Source organism: Anopheles nili, chromosome X, assembly GCF_943737925.1.
Source record: "Anopheles nili chromosome X, idAnoNiliSN_F5_01, whole genome shotgun sequence".
NCBI classification, from domain to species: domain Eukaryota; kingdom Metazoa; phylum Arthropoda; class Insecta; order Diptera; family Culicidae; genus Anopheles; species Anopheles nili.
This window is the reverse complement of record NC_071293.1, coordinates 12,415,069-12,436,100: the sequence shown is the minus strand read 5'-3', so window position 1 is coordinate 12,436,100 and position 21,032 is coordinate 12,415,069. Positions and strand designations below refer to the sequence as shown.

Genomic DNA, 21,032 nt, shown 5'->3' with positions numbered 1-21,032 from the left:
ATCATGATCAAGATAATGACAATGATTCACTAGATCTCGGTTAGCCAGACTGTGTATCAGTGGATGGCGAAGAAAACAAACAATGCATTGATGAAAATGAAGTCGTGCCGATTGTTCCAATTGAGTCAAATGATTATCAAGCTCACGCAAATGATATTGAACATCTTGAATATCTCAATAATTCTAACTGTAAACAATCAAATGCGACTGCAGCAAAGGAATCCTATCCTGATTTCGATACTAGCGTATTTAATAACGATTTAGGTGAGTATCATGAGCATGATTATGACAATGCCGGAGCGGATGTCGAAGAAGACAAATGTGTTCAAAAAGACAAACGAAGCAATGTCGAACATGAAGTCATACCGATTGCTGCCATTGATTCAGATGATCATCAAAAAGATAGAGATGACATCGGACCAGTTGTAAACTTCGGTATCCAGCACTGTATACCATGAAATATGGTCGTAGCAAAGATAATATTGAAAAATGATACCGCATCTCCTGACTGTACATCATCCAACGTGCAAGACGACAAAGGAACTATTCTTAAAGTAAAGGTCAATCGAGTCCCGCAAATGAGTTGAATGATCATCAGGACCGTACAGATGATATTGAACCATTTGTAGATTTCAATAATCTCAACTGTGCGCTAAAAGATACAGTCGAAGGGAATGAAACCGTGAATGAATTGTATCGATACTAGTCGATAATATAATAATAACAACTAACCTCGGATAATATCTCCGTGACGCTGCTATCGTCCGGGTTTTCGTCGTAACAGTTGAGACTCTCTTCGTCGCTGTGGTACGTAACCGAAGGCGATGATGGTCGCTCTGACTGCAACAAAGAAATCCTTTCGTGATCAGGATCATGATCAAGGATCGGGATCAGGTGATAATCATGATCAAGATAATGACAATGATTCACTAGATCTCGGTTAGCCAGACTGTGTATCAGTGGATGGCGAAGAAAACAAACAATGCATTGATGAAAATGAAGTCGTGCCGATTGTTGCAATTGAGTCAAATGATTATCAAGATCACGCAAATGATATTGAACATCTTGAATATCTCAATAATTCTAACTGTAAACAATCAAATGCGACTGCAGCAAAGGAATCCTATCCTGATTTCGATACTAGCGTATTTAATAACGATTTAGGTGAGTATCATGAGCATGATTATGACAATGCCGGAGCGGATGTCGAAGAAGACAAATGTGTTCAAAAAGACAAACGAAGCAATGTCGAACATGAAGTCATACCGATTGCTGCCATTGATTCAGATGATCATCAAAAAGATAGAGATGACATCGGACCAGTTGTAAACTTCGGTATCCAGCACTGTATACCATGAAATATGGTCGTAGCAAAGATAATATTGAAAAATGATACCGCATCTCCTGACTGTACATCATCCAACGTGCAAGACGACAAAGGAACTATTCTTAAAGTAAAGGTCAATCGAATCCCGCAAATGAGTTGGATGATCATCAGGATCGTACAGATGATATTGAACCACTTGTAGATTTCAATAATCTCAACTGTGCGCTAAAAGATACAGTCGAAGGGAATAAAACCGTGAATGAATTGTATTGATACTAGTCGATAATAAAATAATAACAGCTAACCTCGGATAGTATCTCCGTGACGTTGCTATCGTCCGGGTTTTCGTCGTAACAGTTGAGACTCTCTTCGTCGCAGTGGTACGTAACCGAAGGCGATGATGGTCGCTCTGACTGCAACAAAGAAATCCTTTCGTGATCAGGATCATGATCAAGGATCGGGATCAGGTGATAATCATGATCAAGATAATGACAATGATTCACTAGATCTCGGTTAGCCAGACTGTGTATCAGTGGATGGCGAAGAAAACAAACAATGCATTGATGAAAATGAAGTCGTGCCGATTGTTCCAATTGAGTCAAATGATTATCAAGCTCACGCAAATGATATTGAACATCTTGAATATCTCAATAATTCTGACTGTAAACAATCAAATGCGACTGCAGCAAAGGAATCCTATCCTGATTTCGATACTAGCGTATTTAATAACGATTTAGGTGAGTATCATGAGCATGATTATGACAATGCCGGAGCGGATGTCGAAGAAGACAAATGTGTTCAAAAAGACAAACGAAGCAATGTCGAACATGAAGTCATACCGATTGCTGCCATTGATTCAGATGATCATCAAAAAGATAGAGATGACATCGGACCAGTTGTAAACTTCGGTATCCAGCACTGCATACCATGAAATATGGTCGTAGCAAAGATAATATTGAAAAATGATACCGCATCTCCTGACTGTACATCATCCAACGTGCAAGACGACAAAGGAATTCTTCTTAAAGTAAAGGTCAATCGAGTCCCGCAAATGAGTTGAATGATCATCAGGACCGTACAGATGATATTGAACCACTTGTAGATTTCAATAATCTCAACTGTGCGCTAAAAGATACAGTCGAAGGGAATGAAACCGTGAATGAATTGTATCGATACTAGTCGATAATAAAATAATAACGGCTAACCTCGGATAGTATCTCCGTGACGTTGCTATCGTCCGGGTTTTCGTCGTAACAGTTGAAACTCTCTTCGTCGCTGTGGAACGTAACCGAAGGCGATGATGGTCGCTCTGACTGCAGCAAAGAAATCCTATCGTGATCTCGATGCTCGTGTGCCTAATACTAAATCAGGTGATAATCATGATCAAGATAATGACAATGATTCACTAGATCTCGGTTAGCCTGACTGTGTATCAGTGGATGGCGAAGAAAACAAACAATGCATTGATGAAAATGAAGTCGTGCCGATTGTTGCAATTGAGTCAAATGATTATCAAGATCACGCAAATGATATTGAACATCTTGAATATCTCAATAATTCTAACTGTAAACAATCAAATGCGACTGCAGCAAAGGAATCCTATCCTGATTTCGATACTAGCGTATTTAATAACGATTTAGGTGAGTATCATGAGCATGATTATGACAATGCCGGAGCGGATGTCGAAGAAGACAAATGTGTTCAAAAAGAAAAACGAACCAATGTCGAACATGAAGTCATACCGATTGCTGCCATTGATTCAGATGATCATCAAAAAGATAGAGATGACATCGGACCAGTTGTAAACTTCGGTATCCAGCACTGCATACCATGAAATATGGTCGTAGCAAAGATAATATTGAAAAATGATACCGCATCTCCTGACTGTACATCATCCAACGTGCAAGACGACAAAGGAACTATTCTTAAAGTAAAGGTCAATCGAGTCCCGCAAATGAGTTGGATGATCATCAGGACCGTACAGATGATATTGAACCACTTGTAGATTTCAATAATCTCAACTGTGCGCTAAAAGATACAGTCGAAGGGAATGAAACCGTGAATGAATTGTATCGATACTAGTCGATAATATAATAATAACAACTAACCTCGGATAGTATCTCCATGACGTTGCTATCGTCCGGGTTTTCGTCGTAACAGTTGAGACTCTCTTCGTCGCTGTGGTACGTAACCGAAGGCGATGATGGTCGCTCTGACTGCAACAAAGAAATCCTTTCGTGATCAGGATCATGATTAAGGATCGGGATCAGGTGATAATCATGATCAAGATAATGACAATGATTCACTAGATCTCGGTTAGCCAGACTGTGTATCAGTGGATGGCGAAGAAAACAAACAATGCATTGATGAAAATGAAGTCGTGCCGATTGTTCCAATTGAGTCAAATGATTATCAAGCTCACGCAAATGATATTGAACATCTTGAATATCTCAATAATTCTAACTGTAAACAATCAAATGCGACTGCAACAAAGGAATCCTATCCTGATTTCGATACTAGCGTATTTAATAACGATTTAGGTGAGTATCATGAGCATGATTATGACAATGCCGGAGCGGATGTCGAAGAAGACAAATGTGTTCAAAAAGACAAACGAACCAATGTCGAAAATGAAGTCATACCGATTGCTGCCATTGATTCAGATGATCATCAAAAAGATAGAGATGACATCGGACCAGTTGTAAACTTCGGTATCCAGCACTGTATACCATGAAATATGGTCGTAGCAAAGATAATATTGAAAAATGATACCGCATCTCCTGACTGTACATCATCCAACGTGCAAGACGACAAAGGAACTATTCTTAAAGTAAAGGTCAATCGAGTCCCGCAAATGAGTTGAATGATCATCAGGACCGTACAGATGATATTGAACCACTTGTAGATTTCAATAATCTCAACTGTGCGCTAAAAGATACAGTCGAAGGGAATGAAACCGTGAATGAATTGTATCGATACTAGTCGATAATAAAATAATAACGGCTAACCTCGGATAGTATCTCCGTGACGTTGCTATCGTCCGGGTTTTCGTCGTAACAGTTGAGACTCTCTTCGTCGCTGTGGAACGTAACCGAAGGCGATGATGGTCGCTCTGACTGCAGCAAAGAAATCCTATCGTGATCTCGATGCTCGTGTGCCTAATACTAAATCAGGTGATAATCATGATCAAGATAATGACAATGATTCACTAGATCTCGGTTAGCCTGACTGTGTATCAGTGGATGGCGAAGAAAACAAACAATGCATTGATGAAAATGAAGTCGTGCCGATTGTTGCAATTGAGTCAAATGATTATCAAGATCACGCAAATGATATTGAACATCTTGAATATCTCAATAATTCTAACTGTAAACAATCAAATGCGACTGCAGCAAAGGAATCCTATCCTGATTTCGATACTAGCGTATTTAATAACGATTTAGGTGAGTATCATGAGCATGATTATGACAATGCCGGAGCGGATGTCGAAGAAGACAAATGTGTTCAAAAAGACAAACGAAGCAATGTCGAACATGAAGTCATACCGATTGCTGCCATTGATTCAGATGATCATCAAAAAGATAGAGATGACATCGGACCAGTTGTAAACTTCGGTATCCAGCACTGTATACCATGAAATATGGTCGTAGCAAAGATAATATTGAAAAATGATACCGCATCTCCTGACTGTACATCATCCAACGTGCAAGACGACAAAGGAACTATTCTTAAAGTAAAGGTCAATCGAATCCCGCAAATGAGTTGGATGATCATCAGGATCGTACAGATGATATTGAACCACTTGTAGATTTCAATAATCTCAACTGTGCGCTAAAAGATACAGTCGAAGGGAATGAAACCGTGAATGAATTGTATCGATACTAGTCGATAATATAATAATAACAACTAACCTCGGATAGTATCTCCGTGACGTTGCTATCGTCCGGGTTTTCGTCGTAACAGTTGAGACTCTCTTCGTCGCTGTGGTACGTAACCGAAGGCGATGATGGTCGCTCTGACTGCAACAAAGAAATCCTTTCGTGATCAGGATCATGATCAAGGATCGGGATCAGGTGATAATCATGATCAAGATAATGACAATGATTCACTAGATCTCGGTTAGCCAGACTGTGTATCAGTGGATGGCGAAGAAAACAAACAATGCATTGATGAAAATGAAGTCGTGCCGATTGTTCCAATTGAGTCAAATGATTATCAAGCTCACGCAAATGATATTGAACATCTTGAATATCTCAATAATTCTAACTGTAAACAATCAAATGCGACTGCAACAAAGGAATCCTATCCTGATTTCGATACTAGCGTATTTAATAACGATTTAGGTGAGTATCATGAGCATGATTATGACAATGCCGGAGCGGATGTCGAAGAAGACAAATGTGTTCAAAAAGACAAACGAACCAATGTCGAACATGAAGTCATACCGATTGCTGCCATTGATTCAGATGATCATCAAAAAGATAGAGATGACATCGGACCAGTTGTAAACTTCGGTATCCAGCACTGCATACCATGAAATATGGTCGTAGCAAAGATAATATTGAAAAATGATACCGCATCTCCTGACTGTACATCATCCAACGTGCAAGACGACAAAGGAACTATTCTTAAAGTAAAGGTCAATCGAGTCCCGCAAATGAGTTGAATGATCATCAGGACCGTACAGATGATATTGAACCACTTGTAGATTTCGATAATCTCAACTGTGCGCTAAAAGATACAGCCGAAGGGAATGAAACCGTGAATGAATTGTATCGATACTAGTCGATAATATAATAATAACAACTAACCTCGGATAGTATCTCCGTGACGTTGCTATCGTCCGGGTTTTCGTCGTAACAGTTGAGACTCTCTTCGTCGCTGTGGTACGTAACCGAAGGCGATGATGGTCGCTCTGACTGCAACAAAGAAATCCTTTCGTGATCAGGATCATGATCAAGGATCGGGATCAGGTGATAATCATGATCAAGATAATGACAATGATTCACTAGATCTCGGTTAGCCAGACTGTGTATCAGCGGATGGCGAAGAAAACAAACAATGCATTGATGAAAATGAAGTCGTGCCGATTGTTCCAATTGAGTCAAATGATTATCAAGCTCACGCAAATGATATTGAACATCTTGAATATCTCAATAATTCTGACTGTAAACAATCAAATGCGACTGCAGCAAAGGAATCCTATCCTGATTTCGATACTAGCGTATTTAATAACGATTTAGGTGAGTATCATGAGCATGATTATGACAATGCCGGAGCGGATGTCGAAGAAGACAAATGTGTTCAAAAAGACAAACGAAGCAATGTCGAACATGAAGTCATACCGATTGCTGCCATTGATTCAGATGATCATCAAAAAGATAGAGATGACATCGGACCAGTTGTAAACTTCGGTATCCAGCACTGTATACCATGAAATATGGTCGTAGCAAAGATAATATTGAAAAATGATACCGCATCTCCTGACTGTACATCATCCAACGTGCAAGACGACAAAGGAACTATTCTTAAAGTAAAGGTCAATCGAGTCCCGCAAATGAGTTGAATGATCATCAGGACCGTACAGATGATATTGAACCACTTGTAGATTTCAATAATCTCAACTGTGCGCTAAAAGATACAGTCGAAGGGAATGAAACCGTGAATGAATTGTATCGATACTAGTCGATAATATAATAATAACAACTAACCTCGGATAATATCTCCGTGACGCTGCTATCGTCCGGGTTTTCGTCGTAACAGTTGAGACTCTCTTCGTCGCTGTGGTACGTAACCGAAGGCGATGATGGTCGCTCTGACTGCAGCAAAGAAATCCTATCGTGATCTCGATGCTCGTGTGCCTAATACTAAATAAGGTGATAATCATGATCAAGATAATGACAATGATTCACTAGGTCTCGGTTAGCCTGACTGTGTATCAGTGGATGGCGAAGAAAACAAACAATGCATTGATGAAAATGAAGTCGTGCCGATTGTTGCAATTGAGTCAAATGATTATCAAGATCACGCAAATGATATTGAACATCTTGAATATCTCAATAATTCTAACTGTAAACAATCAAATGCGACTGCAGCAAAGGAATCCTATCCTGATTTCGATACTAGCGTATTTAATAACGATTTAGGTGAGTATCATGAGCATGATTATGACAATGCCGGAGCGGATGTCGAAGAAGACAAATGTGTTCAAAAAGACAAACGAACCAATGTCGAACATGAAGTCATACCGATTGCTGCCATTGATTCAGATGATCATCAAAAAGATAGAGATGGCATCGGACCAGTTGTAAACTTCGGTATCCAGCACTATATACCATGAAATATGGTCGTAGCAAAGATAATATTGAAAAATGATACCGCATCTCCTGACTGTACATCATCCAACGTGCAAGACGACAAAGGAACTATTCGTAAAGTAAAGGTCAATCGAATCCCGCAAATGAGTTGGATGATCATCAGGATCGTACAGATGATATTGAATCACTTGTAGATTTCAATAATCTCAACTGTGCGCTAAAAGATACAGTCGAAGGGAATAAAACCGTGAATGAATTGTATTGATACTAGTCGATAATAAAATAATAACAGCCAACCTCGGATAGTATCTCCGTGACGTTGCTATCGTCCGGGTTTTCGTCGTAACAGTTGAGACTCTCTTCGTCGCTGTGGTACGTAACCGAAGGCGATGATGGTCGCTCTGACTGCAACAAAGAAATCCTTTCGTGATCAGGATCATGATCAAGGATCGGGATCAGGTGATAATCATGATCAAGATAATGACAATGATTCACTAGATCTCGGTTAGCCTGACTGTGTATCAGTGGATGGCGAAGAAAACAAACAATGCATTGATGAAAATGAAGTCGTGCCGATTGTTCCAATTGAGTCAAATGATTATCAAGCTCACGCAAATGATATTGAACATCTTGAATATCTCAATAATTCTGACTGTAAACAATCAAATGCGACTGCAACAAAGGAATCCTATCCTGATTTCGATACTAGCGTATTTAATAACGATTTAGGTGAGTATCATGAGCATGATTATGACAATGCCGGAGCGGATGTCGAAGAAGACAAATGTGTTCAAAAAGACAAACGAAGCAATGTCGAACATGAAGTCATACCGATTGCTGCCATTGATTCAGATGATCATCAAAAAGATAGAGATGACATCGGACCAGTTGTAAACTTCGGTATCCAGCACTGTATACCATGAAATATGGTCGTAGCAAAGATAATATTGAAAAATGATACCGCATCTCCTGACTGTACATCATCCAACGTGCAAGACGACAAAGGAACTATTCTTAAAGTAAAGGTCAATCGAATCCCGCAAATGAGTTGGATGATCATCAGGATCGTACAGATGATATTGAACCACTTGTAGATTTCAATAATCTCAACTGTGCGCTAAAAGATACAGTCGAAGGGAATAAAACCGTGAATGAATTGTATTGATACTAGTCGATAATAAAATAATAACAGCTAACCTCGGATAGTATCTCCGTGACGTTGCTATCGTCCGGGTTTTCGTCGTAACAGTTGAGACTCTCTTCGTCGCTGTGGTACGTAACCGAAGGCGATGATGGTCGCTCTGACTGCAACAAAGAAATCCTTTCGTGATCAGGATCATGATCAAGGATCGGGATCAGGTGATAATCATGATCAAGATAATGACAATGATTCACTAGATCTCGGTTAGCCAGACTGTGTATCAGTGGATGGCGAAGAAAACAAACAATGCATTGATGAAAATGAAGTCGTGCCGATTGTTCCAATTGAGTCAAATGATTATCAAGCTCACGCAAATGATATTGAACATCTTGAATATCTCAATAATTCTGACTGTAAACAATCAAATGCGACTGCAGCAAAGGAATCCTATCCTGATTTCGATACTAGCGTATTTAATAACGATTTAGGTGAGTATCATGAGCATGATTATGACAATGCCGGAGCGGATGTCGAAGAAGACAAATGTGTTCAAAAAGACAAACGAAGCAATGTCGAACATGAAGTCATACCGATTGCTGCCATTGATTCAGATGATCATCAAAAAGATAGAGATGACATCGGACCAGTTGTAAACTTCGGTATCCAGCACTGTATACCATGAAATATGGTCGTAGCAAAGATAATATTGAAAAATGATACCGCATCTCCTGACTGTACATCATCCAACGTGCAAGACGACAAAGGAACTATTCTTAAAGTAAAGGTCAATCGAATCCCGCAAATGAGTTGGATGATCATCAGGATCGTACAGATGATATTGAACCACTTGTAGATTTCAATAATCTCAACTGTGCGCTAAAAGATACAGTCGAAGGGAATGAAACCGTGAATGAATTGTATCGATACTAGTCGATAATATAATAATAACAACTAACCTCGGATAGTATCTCCGTGACGTTGCTATCGTCCGGGTTTTCGTCGTAACAGTTGAGACTCTCTTCGTCGCTGTGGTACGTAACCGAAGGCGATGATGGTCGCTCTGACTGCAACAAAGAAATCCTTTCGTGATCAGGATCATGATCAAGGATCGGGATCAGGTGATAATCATGATCAAGATAATGACAATGATTCACTAGATCTCGGTTAGCCAGACTGTGTATCAGTGGATGGCGAAGAAAACAAACAATGCATTGATGAAAATGAAGTCGTGCCGATTGTTGCAATTGAGTCAAATGATTATCAAGCTCACGCAAATGATATTGAACATCTTGAATATCTCAATAATTCTAACTGTAAACAATCAAATGCGACTGCAACAAAGGAATCCTATCCTGATTTCGATACTAGCGTATTTAATAACGATTTAGGTGAGTATCATGAGCATGATTATGACAATGCCGGAGCGGATGTCGAAGAAGACAAATGTGTTCAAAAAGACAAACGAACCAATGTCGAACATGAAGTCATACCGATTGCTGCCATTGATTCAGATGATCATCAAAAAGATAGAGATGACATCGGACCCGTTGTAAACTTCGGTATCCAGCACTGCATACCATGAAATATGGTCGTAGCAAAGATAATATTGAAAAATGATACCGCATCTCCTGACTGTACATCATCCAACGTGCAAGACGACAAAGGAACTATTCGTAAAGTAAAGGTCAATCGAATCCCGCAAATGAGTTGGATGATCATCAGGATCGTACAGATGATATTGAACCACTTGTAGATTTCAATAATCTCAACTGTGCGCTAAAAGATACAGTCGAAGGGAATGAAACCGTGAATGAATTGTATCGATACTAGTCGATAATATAATAATAACAACTAACCTCGGATAGTATCTCCGTGACGTTGCTATCGTCCGGGTTTTCGTCGTAACAGTTGAGACTCTCTTCGTCGCTGTGGTACGTAACCGAAGGCGATGATGGTCGCTCTGACTGCAGCAAAGAAATCCTATCGTGATCTCGATGCTCGTGTGCCTAATACTAAATCAGGTGATAATCATGATCAAGATAATGACAATGATTCACTAGATCTCGGTTAGCCTGACTGTGTATCAGTGGATGGCGAAGAAAACAAACAATGCATTGATGAAAATGAAGTCGTGCCGATTGTTGCAATTGAGTCAAATGATTATCAAGCTCACGCAAATGATATTGAACATCTTGAATATCTCAATAATTCTAACTGTAAACAATCAAATGCGACTGCAGCAAAGGAATCCTATCCTGATTTCGATACTAGCGTATTTAATAACGATTTAGGTGAGTATCATGAGCATGATTATGACAATGCCGGAGCGGATGTCGAAGAAGACAAATGTGTTCAAAAAGACAAACGAACCAATGTCGAACATGAAGTCATACCGATTGCTGCCATTGATTCAGATGATCATCAAAAAGATAGAGATGACATCGGACCAGTTGTAAACTTCGGTATCCAGCACTGCATACCATGAAATATGGTCGTAGCAAAGATAATATTGAAAAATGATACCGCATCTCCTGACTGTACATCATCCAACGTGCAAGACGACAAAGGAACTATTCTTAAAGTAAAGGTCAATCGAATCCCGCAAATGAGTTGGATGATCATCAGGATCGTACAGATGATATTGAACCACTTGTAGATTTCAATAATCTCAACTGTGCGCTAAAAGATACAGTCGAAGGGAATGAAACCGTGAATGAATTGTATCGATACTAGTCGATAATATAATAATAACAACTAACCTCGGATAATATCTCCGTGACGCTGCTATCGTCCGGGTTTTCGTCGTAACAGTTGAGACTCTCTTCGTCGCTGTGGAACGTAACCGAAGGCGATGATGGTCGCTCTGACTGCAACAAAGAAATCCTTTCGTGATCAGGATCATGATCAAGGATCGGGATCAGGTGATAATCATGATCAAGATAATGACAATGATTCACTAGATCTCGGTTAGCCAGACTGTGTATCAGTGGATGGCGAAGAAAACAAACAATGCATTGATGAAAATGAAGTCGTGCCGATTGTTCCAATTGAGTCAAATGATTATCAAGCTCACGCAAATGATATTGAACATCTTGAATATCTCAATAATTCTGACTGTAAACAATCAAATGCGACTGCAGCAAAGGAATCCTATCCTGATTTCGATACTAGCGTATTTAATAACGATTTAGGTGAGTATCATGAGCATGATTATGACAATGCCGGAGCGGATGTCGAAGAAGACAAATGTGTTCAAAAAGACAAACGAACCAATGTCGAACATGAAGTCATACCGATTGCTGCCATTGATTCAGATGATCATCAAAAAGATAGAGATGACATCGGACCAGTTGTAAACTTCGGTATCCAGCACTGCATACCATGAAATATGGTCGTAGCAAAGATAATATTGAAAAATGATACCGCATCTCCTGACTGTACATCATCCAACGTGCAAGACGACAAAGGAACTATTCTTAAAGTAAAGGTCAATCGAGTCCCGCAAATGAGTTGGATGATCATCAGGATCGTACAGATGATATTGAACCACTTGTAGATTTCAATAATCTCAACTGTGCGCTAAAAGATACAGTCGAAGGGAATGAAACCGTGAATGAATTGTATCGATACTAGTCGATAATATAATAATAACAACTAACCTCGGATAATATCTCCGTGACGCTGCTATCGTCCGGGTTTTCGTCGTAACAGTTGAGACTCTTTTCGTCGCTGTGGTACGTAACCGAAGGCGATGATGGTCGCTCTGACTGCAGCAAAGAAATCCTATCGTGATCTCGATGCTCGTGTGCCTAATACTAAATAAGGTGATAATCATGATCAAGATAATGACAATGATTCACTAGGTCTCGGTTAGCCTGACTGTGTATCAGTGGATGGCGAAGAAAACAAACAATGCATTGATGAAAATGAAGTCGTGCCGATTGTTGCAATTGAGTCAAATGATTATCAAGATCACGCAAATGATATTGAACATCTTGAATATCTCAATAATTCTAACTGTAAACAATCAAATGCGACTGCAGTAAAGGAATCCTATCCTGATTTCGATACTAGCGTATTTAATAATGATTTAGGTGAGTATCATGAGCATGATTATGACAATGCCGGAGCGGATGTCGAAGAAGACAAATGTGTTCAAAAAGACAAACGAAGCAATGTCGAAAATGAAGTCATACCGATTGCTGCCATTGATTCAGATGATCATCAAAAAGATAGAGATGACATCGGACCAGTTGTAAACTTCGGTATCCAGCACTGCATACCATGAAATATGGTCGTAGCATAGATAATATTGAAAAATGATACCGCATCTCCTGACTGTACATCATCCAACGTGCAAGACGACAAAGGAACTATTCTTAAAGTAAAGGTCAATCGAATCCCGCAAATGAGTTGGATGATCATCAGGATCGTACAGATGATATTGAACCACTTGTAGATTTCGATAATCTCAACTGTGCGCTAAAAGATACAGTCGAAGGGAATGAAACCGTGAATGAATTGTATCGATACTAGTCGATAATATAATAATAACAACTAACCTCGGATAGTATCTCCGTGACGTTGCTATCGTCCGGGTTTTCGTCGTAACAGTTGAGACTCTCTTCGTCGCTGTGGTACCTAACCGAAAGCGATGATGGTCGCTCTGACTGCAACAAAGAAATCCTTTCGTGATCAGGATCATGATCAAGGATCGGGATCAGGTGATAATCATGATCAAGATAATGACAATGATTCACTAGATCTCGGTTAGCCAGACTGTGTATCAGTGGATGGCGAAGAAAACAAACAATGCATTGATGAAAATGAAGTCGTGCCGATTGTTCCAATTGAATCAAATGATTATCAAGATCACGCAAATGATATTGAACATCTTGAATATCTCAATAATTCTGACTGTAAACAATTAAATGCGACTGCAGCAAAGGAATCCTATCCTGATTTCGATACTAGCGTATTTAATAACGATTTAGGTGAGTATCATGAGCATGATTATGACAATGCCGGAGCGGATGTCGAAGAAGACAAATGTGTTCAAAAAAACAAACGAACCAATGTCGAACATGAAGTCATACCGATTGCTGCCATTGATTCAGATGATCATCAAAAAGATAGAGATGACATCGGACCAGTTGTAAACTTCGGTATCCAGCACTGCATACCATGAAATATGGTCGTAGCAAAGATAATATTGAAAAATGATACCGCATCTCCTGACTGTACATCATCCAACGTGCAAGACGACAAAGGAACTATTCTTAAAGATGAGGTCAATCGAATCCCGCAACATACTATATAAGATTATATTGTCTAACGAAAAGACAATCTATATTTTCAAACAGTTAAAGGAACAACAGATAAGGCTTAATTTCTTAGACAAAATATTTCAATACCAAGGTAAAAATAAAATATAAAACCAAGGTATCCACTAAAATCGAGTCTAGCCCGCTTGGGTGCCGGTCCGTCCGACGTCGATTCTGGTGTCATGACGAAGGTGCACACTATAAAAAATTTGGCACTGAAATGACGAAGGTGCACACTATAAAAAGTTTGGCACTGCTCGCACAAACAATAATGGTTTCCCAACTTTTCAAAAGATTCGCGCCTAAGAGGCGAAGACTGCCTCTAACGTTTTACAGCAATGTCGTCCCACAAATATTGATTGATGTAGACAATTGTCATCTGGAAAAAGCGTTGAGAAATGCGGAAAGAGCAGACGATGAACCACTCGCATCTAAGACTGGTTTAGTATGGGTAGTTTGTGGACCACATCCGACGGCGGATGCTACTTCCAGCAAAGAACATTACAACTGTCACATCTGTAGCTGCACGGGATACGGTGAGGAGACCCTAAACGCCGCGGTGAAGAACTTTTTCTCCCTTGAGACGCTGGGAATAATAAAACCAGTGAAACCTCTTAGATCCAAGGACGAAGAGAGAGCTTTGGCCCTTCTGACCAGGGAGGCCAAGTTTCTTGGCACCCGATAGGAGACCGGATTGCTATGGAAATTCGGGAATACACAGCTACCGTGTAACAGAACATCAGCTATGAAACGGTATGTGCACCTAAGGCAGAAAATGCATGGAATTTCCTTACATCTATTTGATACAGGAATTTGACACAGGCATGGAATGTATCAAAGAAGGAATTGATCCCGTTACGGGACAATTAGCGAGTGACGCGTTAGGACGAGTTTATACAGCCCACCCCAACAATGCCAAATTCTGCTATCCACGCATGCTGCTCCATGTAGTCACTGGTCCTCAATCGTTTGCATAGTTGAGAACGGTTGATGGCAAAGTATGTGAAACCTATCGAACGGCATGACACAACCTTGCTTGACGGGGATGACCACTGGGACAAGAAACAGCGTTACAATAAGCTGAGTTTGCCTCACGGTCAGACGAAATAAGGACTCTTTTTGCCATCATTTTGACCACATGCTGCCCATCTGATCCCACTTATTTATAGGAAATATATAAGGAAACCTTAATTGAGGATTTTCGTCACAAATACACAAAATGTAGATAATTCTGCGTTGTAAGCATCGTTTAATAGGAAAAATTTCAACAGGGCTTTAATCCGTCTTGAAAATAAATGTGTCGCTATGTGTGGTATAAGGCTGGTTACGATAAAACTTCCTACTCCAGTTCGAAATCACCAAAACATTATTCATTCCGAATATGTTCGTGAAATCAGCTACAGTGTTGACGAACTGAATTCAATTATCGCAATCAAGAGTCCCTTATTGAACAAAGACCAAAAACATGCTTTCAAGATTGTAATGTCCCCCAACAGCAAGTGAGTATCATTTTTTTATGCTTCAGGTGGTACAGGAAAAAATTTCCTGACCGATTTGATCTTAGCCGAAATGCGAGCAAAAGGACATGTTGCTCTTGCCATCGTCTGGCATAGCGTCTGGTTGGAAATAAATTGTATAGGACGAATGTACAATGGCACATAAGAATTCTTTCCGAGCGATAAATACCACGCTCAAGAATCCTAGGGGAAATGATCAATTGATGGTTGGTGCATTGGTTCTGCTTTGGGGAGATTTCCTTCAAAATTTGCCAGTTATCAACAGTGAAAGCTCTAGAAGCACTAGAAGCACTAGAAGCATTAATAAAATGCCATATACCGCGATGTTTCAACAAATTTTCGAGAAAGGATTTGGTTGAAGGAGAAAGCCATTCTCGCTTCTAGAAATGACGACGTTCATGGAATCAACATTGGATACTCAACTAATTACTAGGGCCAGTAACAGAGTACCTATCCATTTATACCATAATTAATATGTCTGAAGCCATACATTTTCTTACAGTATTTCTAATTTCATTAGAAGATTTACCTCCTCATCGCTTGATGCTTAAAGAAGGCTATCCAATTATATTGCTGCGAAATCTATTGTCACAAAAACTTTGCATCGACACAAAACTTTGCGTTGTAAAATTGAGATACAACATACACCGTTTTCGAGTCCAATTAAACATTTGTCAACTTCGTATGTGCAATGTTCAACCGTAAGTAAACATTTGACGCCCAAGTAAAACGTAGATGTCTATCTGAACATTGTTCAAACACAGCTAAATATTGTTCAAATGCTACAACACATTGTCTTTCCTCAATGTCAATATACATTTTTATTGCCCAGGTTCGTTTTTGGTCGGTCATGTACTTTAGACAATTAATGATCACCCACAATATCGAGGTAGATGCATAGATGCAGGTAGATGGTAGATATAATTAAGAAATACTGTCGCGAAAGCCACGAAAACGCAAAACGACTGCCAACGAAGATCGAGAACGTAATGTGCTGGCAAAGGCAACAGCGTTGCTACAATTGCTGGGACACTAAATATCAACAGGGCTACAGTGTATAATGTGTTGCGAAAGTATCATAACACCATTAAATGGAAGCAGACAAGCGAGGAAAAATCATGCAGAAAATTACAACACCATAGATACGGGAAAAAATCCGAGAATGGGTTGATGAATATTCTGGTATATCGTTGCAGAAGTAAACAGATACTATTTTCCAGAATTTTAAGTTAATGTTTGGCGATATACAGTAACCAAAAAGATTTCAGTCATTAACTCTTCTTTCTGTTCAGTAAGTGACAGAGGACAAGGTTATGAACGCAATTGAAAATAGGAAGTCCCTTATAACATCTTTTGACTGCGAGAGTTATTTTTTACATATATTCAGTTATATTCCACGGTGCTTAAGGGAAGAACCTAAAGATGCTTAGTTGAGCGATATGTTACTTTTTTTGTTACTAAATATAAGCATTTCTAATTCTATAATTGTTAAATACTTCCCTACCAGATAAAAGGGAAAAAATAAAAAAATTTCATGATGATTTAAAATTGCGTATCAAAGAATTGTAATATCAAACCTTTGATATGGTCAACGGACCCAGAATTTCTAAAATCATCAAAGAATGATTGGCCTCAATAATAAATAATAGAATTGACGAGAAAGCCAATAATTCTGCCGAGGTATCATCATATCACTCACCTTGTAGTGAAATGATATCGTGAAATGTTTAATCATCAAGCAGTTAAAGCGGTCCTGGCAGCCCTACAACAAAAATACTGCATAATTGGACTTTACTCGGTTTTTCAAAATGCAAAATGTTGGGAGCGTGGTCTAATGTGCCACTCACGAGCAACCTTCTGACGGGACCGTCGACGAGGACGGAGGTCTAAACTTAAATTGTAATTTGCGTACTTAAGGTTTCATAGAGTTTAACGTCCTTTAAAATACAAAAGTTAGAAAGATAATAGAAAAGCGTAAATTGTTGGTAATTCGATGGCTGAAGCGTTAGCGTAAAAAGCCGTAACTTTTTTTTTTCTTAGGCAGGTCTTAACCGGTTGTTGAGCCATATAAAGAAGATAGAATTATTCAGTTTAATTTTAACTAAAAATGCACCCTCGTATTTCTCTACATACTACCCTCATACCCCCATACCTTCATTTTCGAACTTACTCATAGTTGAAAAATTACGGCCTAGCAATTTTCTCTGTACTGTCGATAGCGGTGGAGTGATTGATGAGAAAATGTCGAGTTCCTGGACCAGGTCTAGTGCAGTTGTGTGCTTGAATTTGCTGTGGCCGGACGCATCCAACCGGACGTGTGACGTTCCGTGCAATCGTAAAAGCCTCCACTCGTTTGATGCAGCGTAAAAACTTTTTTTGTCGTAGTATTCTACTTATGAATAGTAGGGCACCGCGACGCAACGTGGCTACGTCGTGTTGGAAGTTTTGAGTGGCGACATCTATGTCGGTTTAAATCACGTATTCAGAACATTCACGTATGAAATCGATAACAAAAGATGAGAATAACTAACAATTTGTTGTAAAATAAATAGAATAGAGAAAAAAACGTAAATTAAACTCCTTCGCTTTAAGCGACCTATTGACGACGCCGAAATAAAAAATATGATCACAAAACACCTACTTACCATATGATGCTTCTCTAAGCTACCACTGGTTGAGTCCGGTTGAGGTGGGATGTTGAGTCCGTAGTTGGAGCATCCGTCTCTTCCTTCCATACCATCTCTGGTGCCTCCCACACCCAGTGAACTTCCACCAACGCCTCCATCACCACCTGTACCACCTGACTTGCTGTTGGTAGTGTCTGACCTCTCATCGCATGCATTTCGTGCGTTCTACTTGCTGGTTAGGTTCCTGATTCTCACCTTTCGACGTTTCAGGATGTGATAGTCAATCGGTTGTTCTTGTTCAGGCTCTACACCCAGCACTACAACTAGTCGTGCAGGTTTACGTTCCATCGGTGTTTGCTGGCGAAGAAATACGATCCTGATACGGTAATACGAGAGATACGGTGTTAGGCTTGGTGAGAAGAGTCGCATCGCCTCACGGATGACCGCTTCACTCACCGGACCTAGCGGATTTTGCTAATTATGAAGGACCTTAAACTGAGCCCGAACCGGGTCTGTCTCCTAATCCTGTTTCTTCTCCTGTTCCGCTTGTTATTGTTCTTTCTCTTCGTCACCTTTCTCATTCACCCCTTCCTCAACATGCACCTCACACACAACTACCGAGCCACGTGCCGGCTCGGCCATCGACCGTTCTTCGTCCTGCGTGCTCCTTCTGTAAGCTACCTCTGGTGCCACAGGTAGCGAAGAGCATGTAGATGGATACACCTTCCGTTCGGCATTGGTGAGAACGTATCCGCGGGCCCCAACATACAGGGAAAAACCGTCAGTAACCCGCCGACAGGGACTTGCAACAATCAGCGACGATAAAAAGGCGTCGTTTGTCGATCTTCGCCGTCGAATTATCCTTTCGCTGTTCGCAGGATAATGGTTGCTTCACCACGATTTTCAAATGCCAAAAGAGAGGGTGATGCGTCTCGCTTCCGACAGGGTGGCCTAAGGCGGGTTTCGTCACTGAAAATATCATACTCTGGAAATAAAAACGCAAAGGATGAACAGTTTACGTTAGTGTGAGTAGAATGCCCAATGGGTACTCTCCGAGTATTGGTCTGAACGACTGATTAAAAAGGGATTTATAAAGCGATGTAAAATCGTTGAAAAATAAAATCTAATTTAAAGCTCAAGCTGTAGTTCTCATTCTAAATCATGTTTTCCCTGTATGTGTGATTGTTTGATGGGATTGTTACTATTGATTGCGTTTTTTTACTACAGTAGTTCATCCATCATAGCTATCGAGCTAAAATGTGACTTGCTCATTTATAATAAGCATGTGCAAAAATCTTGTTTTTATCATTTTGTTTTTGATAAATTAATAAAAACAATAAAACTTTTTCGTCGAGGAAGTTTTGCACAGTAACGGAGCAGGGTTCTCAGAACAGCTATCTCACAGAGTACGAAAGTGATCTTCTTTGCAAGCACGTTGAAAAAGCATTCAAGTTAGTTTCTTTCGAATTAGAAAAATCTTTAAGCATACTCCAGGCAGCTCCTTCAACGGTGAAAGGGGATTTCTTAACGATAAAGATGCTCGACGGTAAAGCAAATAAGACATTTCAACCTGCAGCACCGTTGCCGCGCTAGATTCGGAATATCAGCAAGAGTAAATTTGAGCGTTGTTGTTTTCCTACATCAGTTACTCCACCAACGGCACATTCCGATGGGACATTCAAACTCCCCTAAAACGGTCACGAATCGAAATGCCATTTGGGTAACCATATCCTGCAGTTCCTTAGGACTCTAATCATTCAAAGCCTTAGCTCATCAATTAGCAAAACTCGATGGATATTTTTAACGCTTTGGAGCACATCAATGTCCAGAAAAGAATCTGAATAATTGCATTTCAACGCTCAGCACTGTGATTAAGAGCAACACAAGATGTCGATTTGAATAATTGCTAAACCCACAAAATCAACTATTTCTTTGAAGGACTCAAAACAATATTTCTCAAAATTAAAAAAAATTCTCTTTTTAAACATTCACAAATAAACAATTGTCATCTAAAACCAGTTTTGACAGATGATGCAGGCCCGAAGGTGGCGGCGTGAGTTTCCCTTAACATTCTACAGCTAAAGTAATTCCGGAAATATTCCTAAAAGGGATATCAGTGCTGCCACCTTCAACGCGTTATCAAAAGATACGAAAGGTTCATAAGAGTTCAGCCAAAAACGGCTAGAAATTTCTAAACCCGACATCGAGAAGTGTCCCTTCGAATAAAACAAAAGATCATCTAGTCGCCAGTGATGAGCATTTCACGCACACCATGACTTAACAATAGGCACACACAACACACACCCACACACACACACACGCAATGTGCACTACGATGCGCGCCTGGAAAAGGCAAATTCGCGGCAATCTAACATGTATATCATTCCACAAAAAGGAAGAAAGTGGAGGCCAAATTGGAGAAAAAAATTAACTCAGAATGCGTGTACATACAGGCCGCATTGTCATGTTTGCGCTCACTCGTTCCAACCTCACTGTTCTCACTCGCACCAACCGTTCCATCCACGATGTTGGCACCACCAACCGAATCACCATCATGGCTGTTCTTCTGCGCTTTCTCTACCAACCGAAGTTGCTGCTGGTGGAGCCGGTTCTTGATGAGGAAGATCTCCGACATGATGCGGATGCGGGACACGGCCCTGCTTCCGATTGTTTCGACTGTTCAAGCGCCAGAGCACGCGTGTCTCGCTTCACACCAACCTGTGGCTTCTTTTCTACAGCCGCACATGCACACATGCACACATGCACACACACACACTCT

General features: G+C 40.0%; 1 protein-coding gene across 1 annotated transcript in view; it reads right to left on the bottom strand.

Moving 5' to 3' along the window:
- The window catches only part of LOC128728989 (uncharacterized), a 158,646-nt gene extending 137,758 nt beyond the window's left edge, over window positions 1-20,888 (bottom strand). The window contains exon 1 of the mRNA XM_053822639.1: window positions 20,705-20,888. Coding sequence (XP_053678614.1) covers window positions 20,705-20,888 — 184 coding nt within the window. The remainder of the gene's footprint in view (window positions 1-20,704) is intronic.
- Window positions 20,889-21,032: the final 144 nt, after the last annotated feature.